Source organism: Herpailurus yagouaroundi, unplaced genomic scaffold (genome assembly GCF_014898765.1).
Source record: "Herpailurus yagouaroundi ecotype Mexico unplaced genomic scaffold, PumYag 187, whole genome shotgun sequence".
In the NCBI taxonomy this organism is placed as follows: domain Eukaryota; kingdom Metazoa; phylum Chordata; class Mammalia; order Carnivora; family Felidae; genus Herpailurus; species Herpailurus yagouaroundi.
In genome coordinates, this window is record NW_024412418.1 from 31,371,232 (window position 1) to 31,393,937 (window position 22,706).

General features: G+C 38.8%; 1 protein-coding gene across 2 annotated transcripts in view; it reads right to left on the bottom strand.

Moving 5' to 3' along the window:
• The window catches only part of ZDHHC13 (zDHHC palmitoyltransferase 13), a 51,266-nt gene extending 29,291 nt beyond the window's left edge, over positions 1 to 21,975 (bottom strand). Inside the window, exons 1-5 of one of the 2 annotated variants that reach the window (XM_040495654.1) lie at positions 21,858 to 21,975; positions 7,953 to 8,093; positions 4,319 to 4,441; positions 2,790 to 2,867; positions 743 to 887 (exon numbers count right to left, since the gene is read on the bottom strand). In XM_040495654.1, the coding sequence (XP_040351588.1) occupies positions 743 to 871 (129 nt within the window). In that variant the 5' untranslated portion in view covers positions 872 to 887; positions 2,790 to 2,867; positions 4,319 to 4,441; positions 7,953 to 8,093; positions 21,858 to 21,975. Of the gene's footprint in view, positions 1 to 742; positions 888 to 2,789; positions 2,868 to 4,318; positions 4,442 to 7,952; positions 8,099 to 21,857 lie in introns of both variants that reach the window. The other variant, XM_040495653.1, reaches the window with a different exon arrangement.
• Between the last annotated feature and the right edge of the window lie 731 nt (positions 21,976 to 22,706).

Here is a 22,706-nt window from a genome sequence, read left to right on the forward strand (position 1 = left end):
GGAGAAGCAAACAGGGCTCCTCCTCATACGTCTTCCCAAAATGAGACCCAGGAAGTTATAATTATTCTACTTCAGTGGGCTAAGTCTGAGAGAAAGTGCTTATTTAAAAGGAACACAATCATTCCAACAGCATTTGTGCAAACATGTTTCCACGCCTGTTCTAGGCGAGTCTGCTGATACAGAAACCACTCTGCTACCAGAAAGCATATCCCAGGCAAGTATGGCTGACAGGGAGACTCCCACTGCCAATACCCTATAATTTAACCTGTGCCATAAATGGATGCCTCTTAAGGCAAGTCATTTTTCATGGAATTACTTTAGAGAACAATAAGAAGCACACATTCAAATTGGTCTCCTATTTGCACTCAAATAATGAAAGCAAATGATGGGTTCATTTAGTGATCTGACTTCCATTTCTACATTCAACCAGAAGAAAAATACAGGCTTTTGAAGTCATGTTTTTGAAAAACTCTGCAAATTACTGGGATCATAAGAAAATCTATTATAGGTTTACAAGTTTCAAAAACATCTATTACATGTTACTGAGCTAAATGACCTGTCCTTTTTGCTCCAATGAAGCTGGAAAAGCAGCATTCAATACCTAGACTTACTGGGGCTAATATTTGAATATTTGATACCCATAACATATACTCTAAAACTGAGGGCAGACCTACTACTAATCATCCTCCCAATCTCTTCAGATTCACAGCAGCTGGAGTATAAGATATGTTTCTAAACATACCTGTCCTTTTGAGATGAGATATGCTATAATAGGCATGTGTTGAAATAATACTGCCAGGTGGATGCTGCTGAATCCCTCCCCATCGATGAGAGTGGGGTCGGCTCCATACTGGAGTAATAATATGACCATAGGCAAATGTCCTTGTCTGCAAATAGAGAGTAAAAATTACACCGTTTTCTACAGCATGCAGTAAAAGAAAAAATTTCAGGAAGAAACTGGTATCCCTAAGACATGAGAGATTTGGGGGGCACCTGGGTGGCTCAGTCGGTGAAGTGCCCGACCTCAGTTCGGGTCACGAGCCCGTGGTTCGTGGGTTCGAGCCCCACATCGGGCTCTGTGCTGACAGCTCGGAGCCTGGAGCCTGCTTCAGATTCTGTGTCTCCCTGTCTGTCTGCCCCTCCCCTGCTTATTCATATTCTCTCTCTCGCTCTCTCTCTTTCAAAAATAAATAAATATTAAAAACAAAAACAAAAAACTTTACAACATGAGAGATTTTGGTTCGATACAAAGAGTATTTCCGAACAGACTTTCAAAACACTGGAGACTGTCCAAATGTATTTCACTTTGACACTCCAAACTTAGGGCTATCTGGACAGTCCTTCTTGAATGCAGGTAATACACTTAATAACCTTCCAATCTATTATCAAACCTTGTGTTGCTATAACGTATAAATAATACATGTATAATAATAATTATGATACATGACTAATGCTAAAAATAAAAACTTAAAAAAAATTTTTTTTAACGTTTATTCATTTTTGAGAGAGACAGAGTGCGAGCAGGGGAGGGACAGAGAGAGAGGGAAACACAGAATCCGAAGCAGGCTGCAGGCTCCGAGCTGTCAGCACAGAGCCCAACTCAGGGCTCCAACTCACAAACCATGAGATCAGGACCTGAGCCAAAGTCAGACGCTTAACTGACTGAACCACCCAGGTGCCCCTGAAAATGAAAACTTCAAAACCATGTACACTTCACTGTTGTTATTTTAAAACCAAGAAATAATCATGAGAATTGAGGTATAACATTCAGATTGCAGGTACATACTATGATAATATTATTCTTAGGAACTACAGACTTCTACATTTGAATATGGCTCATTTTCCATGTAAAGCATTGCACCCCACTTGCTCAAAAGGGATGAGTTGGTTAACCTTAGATTCTTCAAAATTCTGGGCAGTGGGAAAAAGATTCCACTCCTGTCTTAAATAAACAAGTACTCATTTTAGTTCTAGGTTCACGTCAACCCCACCAACCAGAGACTGGAATTAAAATGACAGATGAAGAAGAGCGTCTGGTTGGCTCGGCTGGTTAAGCACTAGACTCGCGACTTCAGTTCAGGTAATGATCTTGTGTTTTTTGAGTTCGGGCCCGGCATGGGGCTTGGAACTGTAAGCGCCAATTCCATCTCTCCCTCTGCCCCTCCCCCAATCTCTCTCTCACAAAATAAATAAAACTTTAAAAAGAAATGACAGATGAAGAAACTGTTAAGTATCAAGACAGGCACATATTAATTTCAGCTTCAAATGGCCAATATATTCCAGCGAAAAACACTAAGTAAGTTTACAGTTCACTGACTTATCACTTTATCCATATGATCAGCTATAAAAGATACTTATTTTGATTATAAGAAAGTATAATACACATATTTCAGTTTTAGCATCATAGTGGGACCCTAAATTAAACAAAAAAAAATATACTGTCCCAAAACTATAATTTTCTTTTTTTAATGAAAGGGAAAAAAGGGAAAGAAAGCCTTTCTTATGGCCCACAACAGCAGTTTCCCGATATGATAGTTACTAGGCACATTGGCTATTTAAATTCAAATTAGTTAAAATTAAATAAAATTAAAAATTCATTTCCTTAGTTGCATTAGCCACATTTCACATTTCCTATGTGGCTAGTAGCCACAATACTCGATGGCACAAAATAGAACATTTCCATCGTCACAGAAAGTTCTGCCAGAAAGTGCTAGTCTACAAGATTCAGAAAATGAACTTAGGTCACCGTGACTCTGAACAGCAATTTCAGTGTTCCAAGAAATCTTTACCTGATGGCCCAGTGAAGAGGTGTCGAATTTAAATCTCCACCCAACTGATCTACTACAGCACCTTTTGAAATATAAAACCTATTAAAAGCAGACATAAATGAAAATAAGATTTAAAACTTAAAATACATACTGAGAAAGAAAACATCAATTTTTCTTAGTGATAAATATACGACAACAGAAATTATAATAATGACCCTCCCCCGAAACACTCAGACCTACTGAAGTCTGAGATTCACACAAAGGCATCAAACAGATCCCTGGTGAAATAGTCTTAGCATATCAGTAATTACTCCTGCTGTCATAAGCTTTCCATCATAACTTACATACCAAACGCATGATAACTACTCTCACCATATATTCTAATTACCCAGCACTCTTAAAATGGTTTATATTCAAAACACTTAGGATCACACAGATATTCTACTTAACCCACAAGAAGAAAGGTGGAACAATGTCACTTGTAGAATTACTATGTGGAATTGAATTCTAAAAGTAAGTAGTAAAAACTTAATTCAAAATCCTTTCAGAAAAGTTAGATATTCTGAGTATTTGGCTTCCTATTTTGGGGTCGCAGAGGTGATACACTGTATCAAGTGAACCTATAAGATGAAGAGACTTATATTCTTCTGTGGTTTACAGGAAGTGGTCTCATTATGCTCAAGTTGTACTTCATACATCATATTATCTAAATAATATACTAGTTTATTTCCACAGAAAAGGTGTTTGCCTGTGACTATAAAGTGTGGTTTTTTAAGTGTATTTTAAACTTTAGTACATTTTTATTTTCTTAAATCCCAAGGATTTTAAATATATATAATACAAAATACATACACATTCACACACACACATTTAATTTACATGCTAAGGTATAAAATAAACAAACAAACAAAAACCACACAATGGGGAAGTAGTGCTCTATGAAGGGGAAATATTTCATACAATCCAAACATGTCTACCTAAAAATGTATTCCATATTTAATCTAAAAAATGGTTAAATCATTCTCCTACCCATCCATACCTCCTGGGATTTTAACAAAGTAAAATATTTCCATGTTTTTTCTAAACTAGACGAAACTTTCTGTTCTATCCTGAGGCAGTTTATGTTACGTTTTTCCTTTTCAAAAAATGTTCAGGGCACCTGGCTGGCTCAGTCAGTAAAGCATGCAACTCTTGATCTTGGGGTTGTGAGTTCAAGCCCCACGTGGGGCCTAGAGGCTACTTAGAAAAGAAAAAAACAAAAACAACAGTATTCCATTTCATTGCCTGAACTTTATCTTTACAATGGGTCCCATGGCTTTATCTTTAATTTTCCTTTTTGGGCCAGTGAGAGTCCTGAACTAGATGGGTCAATAAAGCCCTTTTCAACACGATAATAACCGATGCATGCAGCACAAAATTTCAGGTATTCATTCACAATAAAAGATTATAGATGGTACAGCATTCATACTTGTACTGAAAGAAAAAGACAACTGAAAAGAGGTCTAGAATAAAAAATACATACTTAATAACACACACACAGCCCATCTTACTTTACAAGATCCAGCCTGTTGTTAATAGCAGCCCAATGAAGAAGCGACACATTTTCTTTGTCTGGTTGCCTGACATCATATCCTGCTTCTACCAACTCTTTACAACGTTCAAAAATCCCGTACCTGAAATAAGAGGGGGGAACAAAAGGCAGAATGATACCATTAAAATAATTTCAAATACCAAAATTTATTCCGTTTACCATGTCTTTATCTAATCTCTCAGCCAACACAGATACAATAATTAACAAGGATAAAAATAAAGAGGATGTATTCTTAAGCCAAACAATAAAAAAGTAAACTTTATTTACTAACTCATCAGACAGATACACGTGGAGTTGAACTTGATTTTCTTAACTAAACTTCAACATTCACATTTGCCCTCCCCTCAATAAATTTCATTTTATCATTTCCTATATGCCAGGGATGTATGATGCTCGTCCCTAACTACAATCCTATCCCTGAATAAGAGAGACAGACTAACAGCAAACTTGGAATGGGATAAATTCAACAATACGATGTGGGCGTGGTGTAATTATAGCAAAGAAAGGAATGATTAGCCCTTCCTGAAGGAGATAAAGCATGATATATAAGCTGTTTTACAGGCTGAAGGAAGGGCATTTCAGGCAGAGAAAAGAGCATGTATAAAAACCAGAGACGTGAAACTGCATGGATGTTTAGAGAAATATAAGCAATTTAGCACAGCAGAAACATAAAAGCATAAAAAAAGGGAGTGGCAAGAGATCAGGCTAAAAGAGGCAAGCAAAGGCTGCATGGGCCTCTATGCCATGCTATGCAGCTTAAGACTTGATAGTTCGAAGGGAAGCTTCTGAAGATTTTAAAAAGGAAAGCATACCCACTCTGAGTTCTAAGAAAGATCCCATTTGTGGTGATATGGAGGCTAATCAGAAGAGCGTGACTCTTGTACATAAAAATAGGTGGGAGGTAATGAGAACCTGAACTAAGAGAGGCAGTAAGAATGGAAAAGGAGGAATGGACTTGAGGGATATTTAAGATGGTTATTTAAGTGACTATCAGAATAAAAAATATCTTTTGAATACTACAAAAATTTTTTAAATCATTCATTAGCTTTATTTCTTTCTAATAGAAACTATTAAGTCCCCAACAGACCATTTAACACTTTCTTTGAGACTTATTTTTTATGTGTTTTGTTTTTTTTTTTAAGTTTATTTGAGAGAAAGAGCACACATGCGTGTGTGCGAGTTGGGAAGGAGCAGAAAGAGAAGGAGAAGGAGAGAATCCCAAGCAGGCTCCATACTGTCAGCACAGAGCCCGACGTGGGGCTCGAACCTACGAACTGTGAGATCACGACTTGAGCCGAAATCAAGGCGGATGCTTAACTGACTGAGCCACCCAGGCGCCCCGATACTTATTTCTATTTAGAGGGAGCCAAATGTTTCAATAGGCCCTTAAGGGTGAAAATCACAGTGTTAAATTAAATAACGTATACCTCACCAAAATGTGTGTGCTGATCAGGCTGTCTTTACGGTACTTTTTTTTTTTATTTATTTATTTTTTTCAACGTTTATTTATTTTTGGGACAGAGAGAGACAGGGCATGAACGGGGGAGGGGCAGAGAGAGAGGGAGACACAGAATCGGAAACAGGCTCCAGGCTCTGAGCCATCAGCCCAGAGCCCGACGCGGGGCTCGAACTCCCGGACCGGGAGATCGTGACCTGGCTGAAGTCGGACGCTTAACCGACTGTGCCACCCAGGCGCCCCTTTACGGTACTTTTTAAAAGGTAGAGATACTTATTGACAATGTTAAGTGAAAATAGTAATAAGAGAGTGAACTGTGAATAAAGATACGTATATTTATATTCTCCATGTTTTAAAGGTCAACTTTAACATTTTACTGAAAAAGAAATACTCCCTTTATGTGAGAAATACAGTAAGAGTACACATTAATTAGGATTTTGGTGATTTAGAGAACATACATATCCTAGCTCTCTTTGCCTTTTCCAAACACCACCTAATGATATTCCCACAACCACTTAAGGAGGTCTAAGACCTAAAGTAAATTTTAGGAAAGATATAAAACGTGAGTTTTTACTGGAATTCTCTGTGAACATAGCCTAATTTCTTTTATTTATCATAACAGAGCTCTACTGGCAGCAGAGAAACATTTAAATGCTTCTATGCTAATGCTAATTAAAGCAAATAATTACCTTAAGAACACTCTTACCTTCACATCAACATAATAATACAAGTAATATCAAAAAAGACTCACCTAAAGTAGCAGTTCCAAGGGCTTTTCGAGTTCATAGGAATTAGTAATTAGAATACTCAAATAATTATTGATTTCTTTTTTTAACATTTACTTATTTTTGAGAGACAGAGCACAAGCAGGGGAGGGGCAGAGAGAGGGAGAAGACACAGAATCCGAAGCAGGTTCCAGGCTCTGAGCTGTCAGCGCACAACCCGACGTGGGGCTCAAACTTACGAACTGCAAGATCATGACCTGAGCTGAAGTCAGACGCTTAACCAACTGAGCTACCCAGGCACCACAAGTTGATTATTTTTTAACATAAATAATAGATTAGTTTTTGTTAAGGCCTAACAGACTAATCAGTCACCAAACGTCTTTGCTTTTGAGAGAAATTATATCAAGTTAGTGTGGTAACATTAGTTCCTTACATGCTGATTAGAAGCTCTGATGGGCAGATTTACATTTGATCACTAAGAAAATGATTCCTAATTAATGTAATCTAAAAGACAAAATATTTTGAAACATGTTCAATGGCAAGAGGTGGGGTGGATGTTAATAACCAGTGAGATCCATGAGGGGGAAAATGTTAGAAATGATTTAATACAAATACCCACATATGGAGATCTCAAGGGGAAACTTTCAAAACACACTTTCATTTACAGTGCAAGCAAATAACCCACTATATGTTTCAAGTGGCCAGAATACCTATTTCTATTTCACTGACATTTTTCCAGAGCACCCCGTACAATGGGTACATAGAAAGTATTTGAGGGGCTCCTGGGCGGTTCAGTTGATTAAGCATCCAACTCTCGGTTTCGGCTCAGGTCATGATCTCCAGCTTCGTGAGATCAAGTCCCACATCAGGGTCTGTGTTGACAGTGCAGAGACTGCTTGGGACTCTCTTTCCCCCGCTCCTCCTGCTGCTCTCGCTCTCTCTCTCAACATAAATAAACATTTAAAAAAAAAGAAAGAAAGTACTTGATAAATAATCGTTTAAAATATCCATTAAGTGTCCGAGCTGATATTTTTCTATCCCATTGACTTATTTAGGTTGTAGCACATTTTTTAAAACTCCAATTTGTTTCAAACTCAGAGTCTAGTTTTACTGTCATTTATAATCATTAATTCATTCAACGAACATTTATTTGGCAGCAAACATAAGAAGTATGCAAAAGCACTGGGGTGACAAGGATGAAAATGACCTGCTTTCGCTCCTAAGCTGCTCATGATCTAATGGCAGAGACCGGTAGTAAACTGCTAAGTTGCACTGTATTAAGTGCTCTGATGCCCATAGGACAAATACTAGCCGCTAGAGTATGAGGTGAGGAAGATGCCACAAACTGCACAAACATTATTACGATTCCACAGAACGCAGAAATGATCAGATGAAGCACTGGGGAGACTTACTGAGTAGCTTTTACAATGTCACAGTTACTAGAGTCCTCTATGAGAGGAAGAGCTTCTCTCGCCTTGGCAAGTTCTTTGCTTTCATATGCACAGACTCCATGTCGACCAAATCCTGGAGGGTGGGGGCCGTGGCTGTGATTCCTGCACTGAAGCATAAGAGAAATGTGACAAAGCATAGGAGGAGAATTAATGTCACATTCAATTACATAACGAACCAGCTGCTACTATCAACAGTGTATCTATATTATCAAATTAGAATTACTTTGAGTCTTCCAGGTATATCCTAGGGAAGATTTTCATCTTAATCCTATTCACTGAGTGAGAAGATCATCAGAAAATTCCCCATTATAGATTTTGTCATTAAACAAAAGTAATCTACAAAGGCACCAATGGACCTTCTGACCTGTAGTAGCTGGAGGGTTACGGCTACTGACATAGTAGGAAGGTCAGCAGCTCTCTGCTTTGGGGAGTTGTAGCAAACACCCTAAGGATACACCCGAACCTCCCAATAAAACAAGTTCTTGAATAGGTATAACTGGAGTCTCAGGAGAGGAGGAGAAAATATTTTTAAATATTTGACTAAATACCCCAAAGCCTTCCAAATTTGGTGAAATTATAAACTCACAACTCTAAAAGCTCAACAAACCCAAGAAGGATAAACCTCAAAACTGTACACAAAGCAGGGATCCTGGGTGGCTCTGTCGGTTAAGTGGCCGACTTCGGCTCAGGTCAAGATCTCATGGCCCGTGAGTTCGAGCCCCGCATCGGGGCATCGGGCTCTGTGCTGTCAGTGCAGAGCCTGGAGCCTGCATGGGATTCTGTGTCTCCCTCTATCTCTGCCCCTCCCCCACTCACGCTCAGTCTCTCAAAAAATGAATAACCGTTAAAAAAAAAATTTAAAAAAAAACTGTACACAAAGATATATCATAATCAAATCACCAAAAACCAATGTTAAAGAGATAATCTCAAGGGCAGCCTAAGGATAAAAGATCCACTGTGTTAACAAAATCAAAGATCCGAATAAATTCAGACCTCTTATCAGTAAGTGCAAGCCAGAACGCAAACACAACAGTTTTCAAGAGCTGAATGAAAGAATTACAAACCTGAAGCAACAGCAAAAATATTCTTCAAAAATGGGGGTGAAATACATACTTTTTCAGACAAACAAAAGATGTGAAAATTGCCAGCAAACTTATATTCCAAGAAATGATAAAGGAAGTTCTTTAGGCTTAAATGAAAATAATACCAGATGGCAATCTGAATCAATACAAAAGAACAGAATGCCAGACCACATGGGTAAATATGGATAATTATGTGGGTAAACATAATAGATTTTTTTCTCATTTTTTAATTTCTTGATGATAGTAGAGAAACGGAAGTATCCTTATAAGTATACTTCTAAAAGATGTTATAATAGTTATAAGAGATACTATAGTAGTATTTGCAGGTAGGTAGTGATGACTTAAAGCATATAATGCTAACCCAAGAGCAACCTTTAAATGAAGAGGTCTAAGTAATAAGCCAAGAGCAGAGATAAAATAAAATATATAAAAGACACCAAATTAATATTTTTAAAAAGGCAAGAAAAGTAGAAAAAAATGAATACAGAACCAGAGAGGAAAAACATACAAGATGATATTTTCATACCTAACCACGATATTGATAATCATGTTAAGTGCAAATGGTCATAAATAAATAAATAAATAAATAAATAAATAAATAAATGACAGAGATTGTTAGATTGGATTTTAAGACAAACAAAAATACTACAACTATAAGCTGTCTACAAGAAATCCACTTTCAGTATAAAAATATACACAGGTTAAAAGCAAAACAACAGAAAAAGATATGCTATGCAGAAACATTAAGCGTAAGGAAGGTAGCTGCTACATTTATATAAGACCAAGTAGACATTAGCACAAGAAATATTACCAGAGATAAGGAGGACATTTCATAATATTAAAGAAAGAAGTCAATTCATCAAGAAGACATAACAATCCTAAATGTGTGCGCACCTATAAAAAACTAAAGTTCATGAAGCAAAAACTGATGGAACTGGAAAAAATAGAAATTTTCACAATTACATTTGGATATTTCAACATTTCTTTCGATAACTATGAAGGAGTAAACAGAAAATCCTGTTGGATAGAGAAAAGGATAGAGAAGACTTAACACTATCCACCGACTTGATCCAATACATTTTCATAAAGCTCAAACCAACAACAGTAGAACAGATTTTTTTTTTCAAGTGCACACAGAATACCAAGACAGACAATATAAAACATGTCTCAACAAAGTCAAAAGGACTGAACGCATACAGAGTATGTTCTCTCACTACAACAGAATTAAAGTAGAAATCAATAACCAAAGGGTATGTGGAAAATTCTCAAATATTTGGAAACTGAACAACACATTTCTAAATAACCTATAGGTCACAGAAGAAAACAAAGAATAAGTGGAAAATATTTTGAACTGAATGGAAAAGAAACCATAGCAAAATACGTGGCATGCAGCCTAAGCAGTGTTCAGAGTGAATTTTTAGCTTTAAAGGCCAAACAGGCAAAAAGAGTCTAAAATAAATCATCTAAGTTTCACCTTAAGAATCTAGAGACAGAAAACTAAATTCAAAGTAGGCAGAATGAAGAAAACAGTAAAGGCAGAAGAAACCCATACAATATGGAAAACAATGCAGAAAATCACTGAAAAAAACTCATTCTTTGAAAGGAATAAATTAATAAAAATTAATAAACCTCTAGTCAAATGGATCAAGAAAAAAGAAGATGTCAATGACAAACAGGCTTAAAAAGGAGACATCAGTACAAGATTCTATGAACGTTAAAAAGGTAATAAGGCAGGGCTCAGTTGGTTAAGCGCTCAACTTCAGCTCAGGTCACGATCTCAGTTTCTGAGTTCGAGCCCCGTGTCCAGCTCTGTGCTGACAACGTGGAGCTTGGAGCCTGCTTCGAATTCTGTGCCTCTCTGTGCCCCTTCCCCCATTCACATTCTGTCTCTCTCTCTCTCTCTCTCTCTCTCTCTCAAAAATAAGTACACATTAAAAAAAATTAAAAAGGGAGTAAGGCAATAATGAGAACATCTTTACGTCAATAAATTCAACAACTTAGATGGAATGCAAATACCTCAAAAGACACAAGTTATCAAAATGGGCTTAAAAAGAAATGAGTAGCACTCTAGCTATTAAAGAAATTGAATTCATAATTTTAAAACTTCCCATTAGGGGTGCCTGGGTAGCTCAGTTGGTTGAGCATCCAACTCTTGATTTCGACTCAGGTCATGACCCGGAGTCACGGGATCGAATCCCCTATCGGACTCGACCCTGAGCACAGACCCTGCTTAAGATTCTCTCTCTCCCTCTCTCTCTCTCTCTCTCCTTCTGCCTGTCTTCCTCACTTGTGTGCACAGACACACATGCTCTCTCTCGCTCCCTAAAAAATCAATCAATCAATCTTCCCATTAAAAAAAAAAAAAAAAATTACCAACCCCAGATCTATATAACTTTTAACTGATGAACTCTATCAAAATACTTACGGAAGAAATGATATCAACTCCTTCAGAAATGATAGGGAATGCTTCCCAGCTCATTTTAGGAAGCAACATTACCCTGATACTAAAATCAAGAGATGTTATAAGTAAAAAACAAAATAAAATAAAAAACAAAGCAAAAAATAACTACAGATCCAATATCCTTTAAAAGCACAGATACAAAGATCTTTAAACAAGACATTAAGCAAAGCATACCCAGTAATATGTAAAAAGAATAATATAGATTATAGCCAAGCTTAAACATTTTAAAACAAATCAATGTGACTCACCATATTAACAGAATAAAGGAAAAAAATACATTCATTTCAGTAGGAAAAAAGCAGTTGACAAAATTCAACACCCATGCATGATAAAAACTCTTGAATAAAAATTCCTGGCACAGCAGGGGAAGAACAGAACTTCCTTAACCCGATAAAGAGGTACAGGATGAGAAATCAACAGCTAACACACACTTTGTGGCAAAAGACTGCATACTTTAACTCTGAAGACTGAAAGAGCAAGGATGTCTGCTATCACCACTTCTTCTTTTTTTTTTTTTTTTTTTTTTAACTAGGCTCTAGCCCAACATGGGGCTTGAACTCACAACCCCAAGATCAAGAGTCGCTTGCTCCACCAACGGAGCCAGCCAGGCACCCCAATTTTAATCAACATTGTACTGAAGTCCTAGACAGAATAATAGAGTAAGGAAAAGAAATAAAATGCATACAGATTAGAAAAGAAACAAGTCTATCTTTATCTGCAGACAACAGGATCATATACGTAGGAGATCTAAGCAATCTTTATAAAATTCAAATAGCATCAAAAATATAAAATACTTAAGATCATTTTCTATCATATCCAGCATTTTTAATTACATTCAAGGGGGAGGTTCACATCAAGTATCTAGCAAACCATTCCTAGAAATTGAAACTGGCTAATTATTTCATCATTCCTTCTTGTGCTTTACCATAAGGTTATCCAGCCTTCACCCACCTGATTCATCAGACCTATCTCTCTGAACTTTTCACTGTTTACAAACAGCCCCCCACCAAAAACAAAAACAAAAACAAAAAACCCACTATTCTCAAGGGATAAATACACATTAGGAATAGAAAAACTGAAGATATTTAAAATAATATGCCTAAGTCAATTCTCCAACAGTTCCAAAAAAGGTTTAAGAAATGATAGTTTTACTAAGTCTATAACCCCTCAATGGGTTTACTAAAAGAGGAAACAGCCTTGTCTTTTTTTAAGTTAACTTACAATAAAATTGACTTTTTGGTATGTAGTTCTATGAATTTTAACACATTATGTATATAGAGTTGTGTAACCCACCACCAAAATCAAGATACAACACAGTTCCAACACCTCAAAAAACTCCACTGGGATATTCCTTTGTTGTCATACCCTCCCCTCCAATCTCAACTCCTGGCAATTACTGATATGTTCTTCATCACTAGTTTCATATTTCCCAGAATGTCATATGGAATTATATAGTACATAATCTTCTGAGACTGGCTTCTTTCAGTTAACATAATAGTTTTAACATTCATCCAAGTGGTTTTATGTTATTAACAGTTCTTTCCTTGCTGTATAGTATTCCATTATATGAATATATCAGTTTATCCTTTCACACAACCCATGTGAGCTGTTTCCAGCTTTTGGCAATTATAAACAGAGCAGCTATAACCATTCATCCAACAAAGCTTTTGTATGAACATATGTTTTTGCTTCTAAGAGTGAGACTGCTTGGCCATCTGGTAAGTATACATTAAATTTATAAGAAATCATCAAATTATTTTTCAGAGTGGCTATACCACTTTGCATTGCCACTAACAATGTATGAGAGTGCCCACTGCTCTACATGCCCACGGGCGCCAGGTATGGTCAGTGTAATAGATCTGTAGCAATATATAGCCATGGTCTTAATTTGCATATCCCTTAATGGCTGAAGTTGAGTATCTTTTCATGTGGTTATTGTCATCTGTTTACTTACTTTGGTGAATTGTCTTTTACCCATTTATTAACTGGGCCGTTTGTCTTCTTACTGTTAAGTTTTGAGAGTTCTTCACATTATACATTCTAGACACAAGTTCTTTGCTAGATACGAGATTTGCAAATATTTTCTCCCAGTCTGTAGTTTATTTTCCCACTTGTTAAAAATCTTTTATATAGCAAAAACTTTTAATTTTGATGAAGTCCCATTTATCAATTTTTTTCTTTCATGTACCATGCTTTTGGTGTCACTTCTAAGAAGAGCTATCTTGGGACCACAACTCCTCTGCTCAAAGAGGAAGTTTTCCTCCCACAGAGTTTCAGGTGCTTGTGCTGCCAAGAGACCTTCTTCTTGCTCCTTGAACCTGAACTAGAAGGCTTCTCACAGAGCATTCTGTCTGCACTGATGCTCATCTCCATGGTTCAAGTTCAAGCATGAGGGGGGAACAGGGGAGGGAACCCCCAATGGGAAAAAAAAATGTAAATTCGCTCCTGGTTCAGTGATTTTTTTTGAATTCTGACCCTTCCCTGCAATCTACCTGTTACAATTTACTTTTCCGAATCCTTAAACGGCTGCTACTTACATTGTGCCCGGTGCGTTCAGTGGGATCGGCAGGGCGGAGCGCACGTATTCCACCTTACCCAGAACCACAGCCACAAATGCTCTTTCAATAGGTAACTTCTGCTTTAGCTGGTGGATTCAGCCTCACTACCTGACACTCTACACACAAGCATACTCATACACAGCTAAAAATAAACATATAGGTAGTGAGATCAAAACATAAATAAGAATATCACTTTAGGATTCTTTTCATCATATCACAACAATTGTAATGATATCCAATTGGAAGACAAGCTGTTGAGGAAAGAGTTGAACTATGCTCAGAATTGTTAGTGTGTCAGTAAATAGCAGATGTAGTTAAAGTTGACAGAGTAGTCAGTCTACTTTTTACATCAACATTAATTTTTTAAATTACAAAATGATTCATATTCATCTAAAAAATCTAGCAATATAAAAGTGAACAAAGGGTAAACAATCTGGACTATTTTCCCTCTAATCTTGCAGCTCCCTAAAAAATATTATTAGCAGTTTGGTGTATCCTTCCTCATTATGTATATAGCTGACCCTTGAATAATTCGGGTTTGAACTACACAGGCCCAATTACACGCAGATTTTTTTTTTTTTTATAAACACAGTATACTACTGAAATGTATTCTCTCTTCCTTATGACTTATTAACATTTTTTCTCTATCTTACTTTATTGTAAGAATACAGCATATAATACATATAACATACAAAATATGTGTTAATCAACTATTCATCTTATCAGTAAGGCTTCAAAAGCAAGCTATTAGTACTTGAGTTTTTAGGGAGTCAAAAGTTACACGTGGATTTTTTTTTACTGTGTGGGGGTTGGCGCCCCTAAACTCGGTGCTATTCACAGATGCAGACTAACTTCAGCCTTCACTTCTATAAAGAACCCTACAAAAAACACCCTATACATTTTACAGCATTGATTTCCCAAAGTAGGACTGCTGGGCCAGAAAATATATGCTGAAACATAAATAGATACTGAGCAACTACTCTCCCCAGCAAGTATGTGAGTATTCTTTTTTCCCTACAAACCTCCCCATAACTGTACATTATCAATCATTTTACTATCTTTCCAATCCAATAGCTAAAAACAGCATCTTGTTTTTCATTTGTATGCCCCTAGTTGCTAATGAATCTGTGTTATGTTTATTGGCTTTCATATTTTTTTCTTTTGTGGACTCCCTTTTCATAGTCTACTGTTTTTCTAGTGGATTGTGTATCTTTCCCCATTTGTATGTTAGGAAGATTAACCTTTTGTTTAGCCACAGATTTTTCAATGCAGAAATTTACTCATTCCACAGATACAAATTTTTTTGCTTCTCTTAATGCCTTAACATCAGCTTCATTTTTCATGTAGAAAGTTGAGGAGGATTACACATTTCAATGTAAAGAATATCCACAATTAAGAGCATTTATTTTTTTCAACAATTAATTACTGTGTATTTATGGCATACAAAGCATTATGCTAGGGGCACAGAAGACATGGGTATCTATCCTCCAGGAGTTTAGTCTAATAGAGTCTAATAGAGACAAACAGAGTAAAGTGATAATGCAAGGCAACATGTGATTAAGTGGCAAAAATGGGTGGTAAAGCCTAAAGAACAGAAGCTACCATCTGTTCACATCATCATTTTTTGCCAAAATCGAGGTCAGAGTAAACCCAAAAAATGATCATATAAATTCAAAGCCTGTTTTCTTTCTTTTTTTTTTTTTTTTTTAAATTTTTTTTTTCAACGTTTATTTACTTTTGGGACAGAGAGAGACAGAGCATGAACAGGGGAGGGGCAGAGAGAGGGAGACACAGAATCGGAAACAGGCTCCAGGCTCCGAGCCATCAGCCCAGAGCCTGACGCGGGGCTCGAACTCATGGACCGCGAGATCGTGACCTGGCTGAAGCCGGACGCTTAACCGACTGCGCCACCCAGGCGCCCCTCAAAGCCTGTTTTCAAAGTCAGTGATCTCCAAAGTCAGGCAAGGCCAATCAAGGCCACATATGCAGTGACCCACTGGGTAATGGGAGAACATGTTAAAGCTTCTATTATAATGATTTTTATCTTTTTTTTTTTTAAAAAAGGGAAAACCACAAAAATTTACAAATCCGGTTCTTTAAGCTTTACTAATTTTAGCACTGCCAGCCTCTTTTGATTCAAATGTCAAGCCAGTCACTCTTTTACAGCCTATTTACAAAGTAGGGGGGGGGGAGGGGAGGAGTGGGAGGGAAGGGGGGGGCAGGGCGGGGCAGAGTAGAAGTTCCACCACCCGGAGGGGCTGACAGTGGGACCTTCAGCATACTGCAGTATCTATCAGGTTAAGTTCATTTTCAAGTTACATTATCTCATTTTAACTTACTCCTCCGGAAATAAGCAAGTGGCTTAAATTGATTCCTACAAAGAAGCCGTGAAGTAGGGTAATAATAAGCATAAGTACAAGCAAACAAGAAAATAGCAGAGCTGATACTTTTATTCATAGTACCTTCAGTATAACCTAAAGTAAAAGCAAAGACAATCTAATCTGATCTAACAAAAAGCCAGTCTCCCTACAAAAAAAAAAAAAAAAAAATCAAAATTAATCAAAAGGACTACTTTGAAACAGGTTTATATTTATTATTTTTAGCTCAAAACCTTACCACAGGTATATAACAGAGCTGACAGTCAACGAATATAATTTAGAAACATACTGTCAGATCTTATAATAGCATGCCCTGTGACGATACGAATTCAGCAATGGGTTCCTGTCCCCAGCCCCCATGTACATCAAACAGAGGGAAGCTGAACTTTTTAAGTCCCAGCTGACCGACCACATAACACAGAACTGTGCCATCAATGTGTAAGTTAGAATGATCAATTCCCAACAAGTGACTAACAAACAGCAGCCAGTACCTGGATGATGTGGACCGTGCAGCGTGCAGTGCAGGCTTCATTTATCATTCCATTAATTTCACAGCACATGATGTTTTACAAAAATGAAAATGTGGGATTCCGCTTTTCACATTATGGTAGGGTTTTACTCTGGGGGTACAAGCTCAAAACTGTTTTACTGATAGGAATGCATGATCAAAGCAGCTTAAAGATCTCCTTTGCTTTGGACATCACACACCCCCAAAATTTTACAAGAGCTTCCATTGAGAAAGGGAATGATCTGCTTTGGGGGAGGTCAACTTTGGGGGCAGTCACATAAAACTGTTTACGGAAAGCAACCATACATTCCTATCACCAAGACTAAAGCAAGATAATAAATCCTTCTTAGAAATTACCCTCTAGTTATCAAAAAAAAAAAAAAAAAAGTATTCTCTGATTTCATTTTTACCTTGTTGAAATGTAAACCCCTTGAGAACAAGGCCAAAGTCTCAGATTTCATGTTGGTGAATGTTGGCGAATGCTGGTTATTTTTGGCTTCAGTGTTAACATTTGTAAAAGGCAAAGAACTGATCAGCGTAGCTATAAAGTTTCTTCCACATCCATGCCGTATGGATCTAAGAGGAGCTGTTACAACAGTCATTACTGAAATGTGCACTGACAAAGACTTTTCACATAAACAAACACCCTTTACAGCAGTGAAAGCTCCACTGCTATCTGGCTACCTACAATGTTAAGGTAACAGAAGAGACTAGGCAAATTCTCATGATGGCAGCAAACTCGTAAGAGTTCTCATTAACCATTCATTCAGAGAAATGTAAAGAACACCTGCTAGGTACCAATCCCAATACAGATGGTCCCCAACCTACAACTGTTCAACTTAGGTTTTTCAGCTTCATGATGATGTGAAAATAATATGCATTCAGCAGGAACTGTCCTTTGAATTTTAATCTTTCCCAGGGCTAGTGATACATGGTAGGATGCTTGTGATGCTGGGCATGGCTCCCACTCAGCCATGCGATCACAAGTGTGAATAACCAATACGCTTTCAACCGTAGTGTACCCAATATAACCATTCTGTTTTTAACTTTCAATACTGCATTCAATAAATTACATGACATATTCAACACTTTATTATAAAATTGGCTTTGTGTTAGATGATTTTGCCTGACTGCAGGCTAATGGAAGTGTTCTGAACACATTTAGGTGGGTCAAGCGAAGTTATGATGTTCAGCAGGTTAGATGTAATAAATGCACTTTCAACTTATGATGGGTTTATTGGATGTAAACCCTTTGTAACTGGAGGAAGATCTGTATTGGGTAATTAGGGAATAAGACAATTCCAGCTGCAATCCATTCATTTACTCATCAGATGTTTACTGAACGCCCTATATGTGCCAGGCATTGTTCTAGACACACGGATATGGCAGTGAACACAACAGGCAAGATTCAAAAAAAGTAAAAAGGATGGGGCACCTGGGTGGCTCAGTCAGTTAAGCATCCCACTCTTGATTTTGGCTGAGGTCATGATCAACATGGTTTCACGTGTTCAAGCCCCACATAGGGCTCTGTACTGGCAGCAAAGAGCCTACCTGGGATTCTCTCTCTCTCTCTCTCTCTCTCTCTCTCTCTCTCTCTCTCCCCCCCCCCTTCTCCCATTTGGGCTATCTCTGTTTCTCTAAAATTAAATAAATACACTTAATTTTTTAAAAAAGTACAAAGGATACCAAGAAACAGGTAGCTGGCTCAATAATCTCCCTCACAGGGAAGAACAAGACATTATGAAAATTATGTAACAGAGATATGGATACATCTGTGGTGATTTTTACAACAAAGTCCCTAAATTCTTTGATACCTCTCCATCAAGAGGAGAGGGTCTGTGTCCCTTCCTCTCAAATCTCAGCTCTGTGACTGCCTCACTAATCAAATACCACAAAAGTTGATGCTTCACCAGTTTGCAGGCCCAGGTCTTAGAAACTGTCAGCTTCCTCTCTCTGTCTCTTGAGATGCTCACTCTTAGAACCCAGCCACCATGCTGTGCAGAAGCCCAGGCCACATGTAGGTGTTCCTGCTGAAAGTCAACATAAACTGCCAGATATGTGAGTAAAGACACCACCAGATGATACTAACCCCAGCTACTAAGTATTCCAGATTATGAGTCTTTCTAGCAAAAGCTTTCTAGCAGTAGAGCAGAAACAAACCATCTCTGCTATGCCCTGTCCAAATTCCTGACACACAGTCCATGAGCATGACAAGGGTTGTTTTACACCACTATGTTTTAGGGTGGTTTATTACACAGCAATAGAAAACTAGAACAATTTTAAGATATAACAATATAAGATATAAGATATAAGGGATCATATATTTTTCACATGGAGATATCATGAATCATATTATTTTTTTTCTAAATAGTAAATAAGTACTATTAAAGTTACACTGGGCATTAATTGAAAAGAAACCCAAGATCTAAAAAATCATATTCAAACTCGGATGAGGATCACTATTCCTGCCAGATTATCAAATAAAACAAAGAGAAACCTAATAGATAACCATTAAAACTTCTCATGACATTAACAGAAGTACAGAGTTGCTTCTAAGTTCATTCATTGGACATTTGTTTACAGAGTACCCATCAATACTAGGCACTGTTCTAGATGCTAGGCACACAGCAGCGAACATAACAGATAAAAATCACTGCCCTCATAGAACTTACATTCAATGGAAGGAAAGAGACAACAAACAAGACAAAATATGCATCGGGCTCTGCTGTGCTCTCTCTCTCAAAATAAATAAATAAACTTTCAAAAAATGCAACACTCTTTATTAAAAAAAAAAAAGACAAAAACCTTAAAGTGGTGGGGGAATAAGCCATGTGGGCATAGGAGGAAAGAGTACGCCAGCCAGAGTGAAGAGAAAGTACAAAGGTCTTGAGGCCAGTGTGGCTAGGGTTGATTAAGCAAGCAAGAAAGTAGTAAAAAAGAAAAAGAGGTCAGAGAGGAAACTGGGGGCCAAATGGCATAAGCAAATTCTGGCAAAAACAAAAACAAAAAACCCAACAACACTGAAATTGGAATCAGCAGAACCAAATCCAACAAGAACAGGAATGTTTCTGCCTGTTTTGTTCACTGATTTATCTCCAGCACCTATACCAGTGCCTGGCACGTAGTAGAAAGAATGAAGTCTTCACTCTGTCACTTGGCAGCTATTTGACTTTTAACAAATGCCTCTGATATTTTGAGCATCAGTTCTAATCTTTAAAACCAGAATAACAATCCCTCCCCACCTCATAGGGTCAGAGTGATCAAGCATGGGGAAATATTTTGCAAACTGTAGAGCACCATATACAGGTGAAATCTTTATTACTGAAAAACAATTATTATTATTATTATGGTATTATTAACAACAACAATTATTATTAACAATGACCACTCTACCATGCCCCATTAATTTCAACCTCTGAATCATTCTCTTCCTCCACCTGTCATGAAACTGGGGCAGGGCTATCTTTCCCTCCAGCACGAGGGAGTGGACTTTCAGCACTTGAAGGCTTTTGTCAATGAGTGGCAGTAATTAACATAAGACAGGTAATTCTCTCAACTTTTCCTTGAGATTCTCTGAGAAATAAAATAAGACATAGCTTCCAGGTGAAACTATACCCCCTCTTGCCCCCTTTTGTAAAATCCAGCAGGCTTGCTAACCTTTTTTTCCCCACTGTCAAAATGCAAGAACACCTAATACGATAAGAACAACTTAACAAATTCTCTTGTTTTATCCTTTCTCTTAAACATGCTTTATTCTTTCTCTTAAACCCACATCAGGCTGCTTAAAGAAGGACAGGAATGAGGAAGCATGAGAAACACTGTAAGGATTGTAAACACTTCTTTTTTCAGAGGCCGACTAATCCAGTCATCTCAAACTGCTTGGGTCCCATTAAGGGCCGAAAATCTGCAATGTAGCTCACTCCAACTGGAGGCAGCTTCAGTTTTCTCCTCAGTAAAAAAGGAGACAATATCATGTTCTTCACGATGCTTCAATTCCAGAATAAAATAATGCATATGAAAGCTTCTAGTATATGCTAAGCACTCACTAACTGTTGGCAGAATCTGGATATTCTTCATTTATCCAACATTAAGTGAACAGCTACAACATGTCAGTCGGCACTTTAGGCACTGGGAAAGGGCCATAAGCCAAAAGGACAAAAAATCTTGTTCTCTCGGAACGCCCTCCTGTTATCTCCTGTAACGTCCCCCACTGGCCCGTTCTGTTCTCTGGAATTACATCTGGCTTCTGGTAGGTTCTCCTCCACAGAATAGCATCCTCTTTTTTTGGGGGGGGGGGGGGACGGGAGGGGTCTGCAAATCGCTATCAGGTACCTACCTCTCTTTCCACCCACCTTTCCCCCAGCAGAAGCCAACAGCCTCAGTTCTTTGAAAGAGTCAGCAAGGATGTGGGAACAAAAGCTAGAACAGGGCTGGGTGGGGCGAAGCAGGTGCCCAGGCAACTCCACGGAAAAAAGAGATCAAGAGAACCGCACGGATTCCAGGCCAAGGTCAAGACAGGCTGGTCCAACTCAGGTGTGTCACCCGACACCTCTCCCAGGAACGGCCACACTCCACTCCCAGGCCCCTGAGGTCCCTGCCGGGCACGGGGGTACCGGTCCCGGGGGGCATCCTGGACCACCGTGCAGGCTGGAGGGCCGGGAGGGCACTCACCCGTGTGTCCTCGCCTTTTCTTTCCGGTCGCCTCCGAGAGAATTCCCGGCATCATTCTCGGCGTCTCCATGCTTCCTCCTCCCCGGCCCAGGCCCCTCCGCCCCCGGAGGCCCCTGTTAGGAGCCGCCTCACACCTACGCCATTCCCTCTCCCCATGGCCGCCGCCGCTCTCCCGGCCCCAAGACCGCCAGCGTCCGGTCGCACTCACCTGCGAGCCCAGCCCCGGGCCCTCCATCTCGCCCCTGGCGGCCGCGACCAGGCGAAGTGGTGGTAGCAGCTCGCGGGCCACCCCCTCGAGCCACCTTCACTCCCACTTCCTGCTTGCGGCCCCGCCTCCGCCGCGGCCCCCTTCGTGCTTTGTGCTGCCAATCTCCCTCGGAAGAGCCAATCCCTGCCCTTTCTTAAGTGGGGGGGCGGGACTTTTCCTCTGCCGGGGAAGCTAGTGGGGAACCGCGATTCGGAGGCCCCACCCCTAACCCGCCCCCTCCTTGTGCTTCCAGCCCCAGGCCAAGATTGTGCAGTGCACGCCCAGGTAGGCGTCCACCTGTCCCTCGCGCCTCATCCTGCCCCCCCAACACACGTCCAGGATCAGGCTGTTATTCCAAAGTCAACCCACCACCTATTGAGAGCAAATGCAGACTTGGCTACTTAATAGCTAGATAACCTTGTGAAAATGTCTTATTTTACCTCATTTCCTCATCTGTGAAATGGGGAAAAAAAAAGGGTAACTACTTGACAGCTTGTCAGAGGATTAAATAAGAGAAAACTGCAAAGCCCCTTAGCCAATGTTTGACATATAATAAAGAATCAGTAAGTGTTAACTATTAAAACATTTGCCACTCTCCACTTTTTGATCTTGAGTAAGTCACTTCCACCATCTGGGCTTCTGTTTTTTTTTTTTTTTTTTTTTTTTTTATATACAAAACAGAAAATATGTGAGTTTCACTGCCCAGACTGGGGGAAGATTGGGCAAGAGCCCTCCACCCCCCACCCCGCGTTCTCCATGCCCTTTTGTGGACTGCATTGAAGAAGCTGGCATCTAAACTCTGTTCAGCTT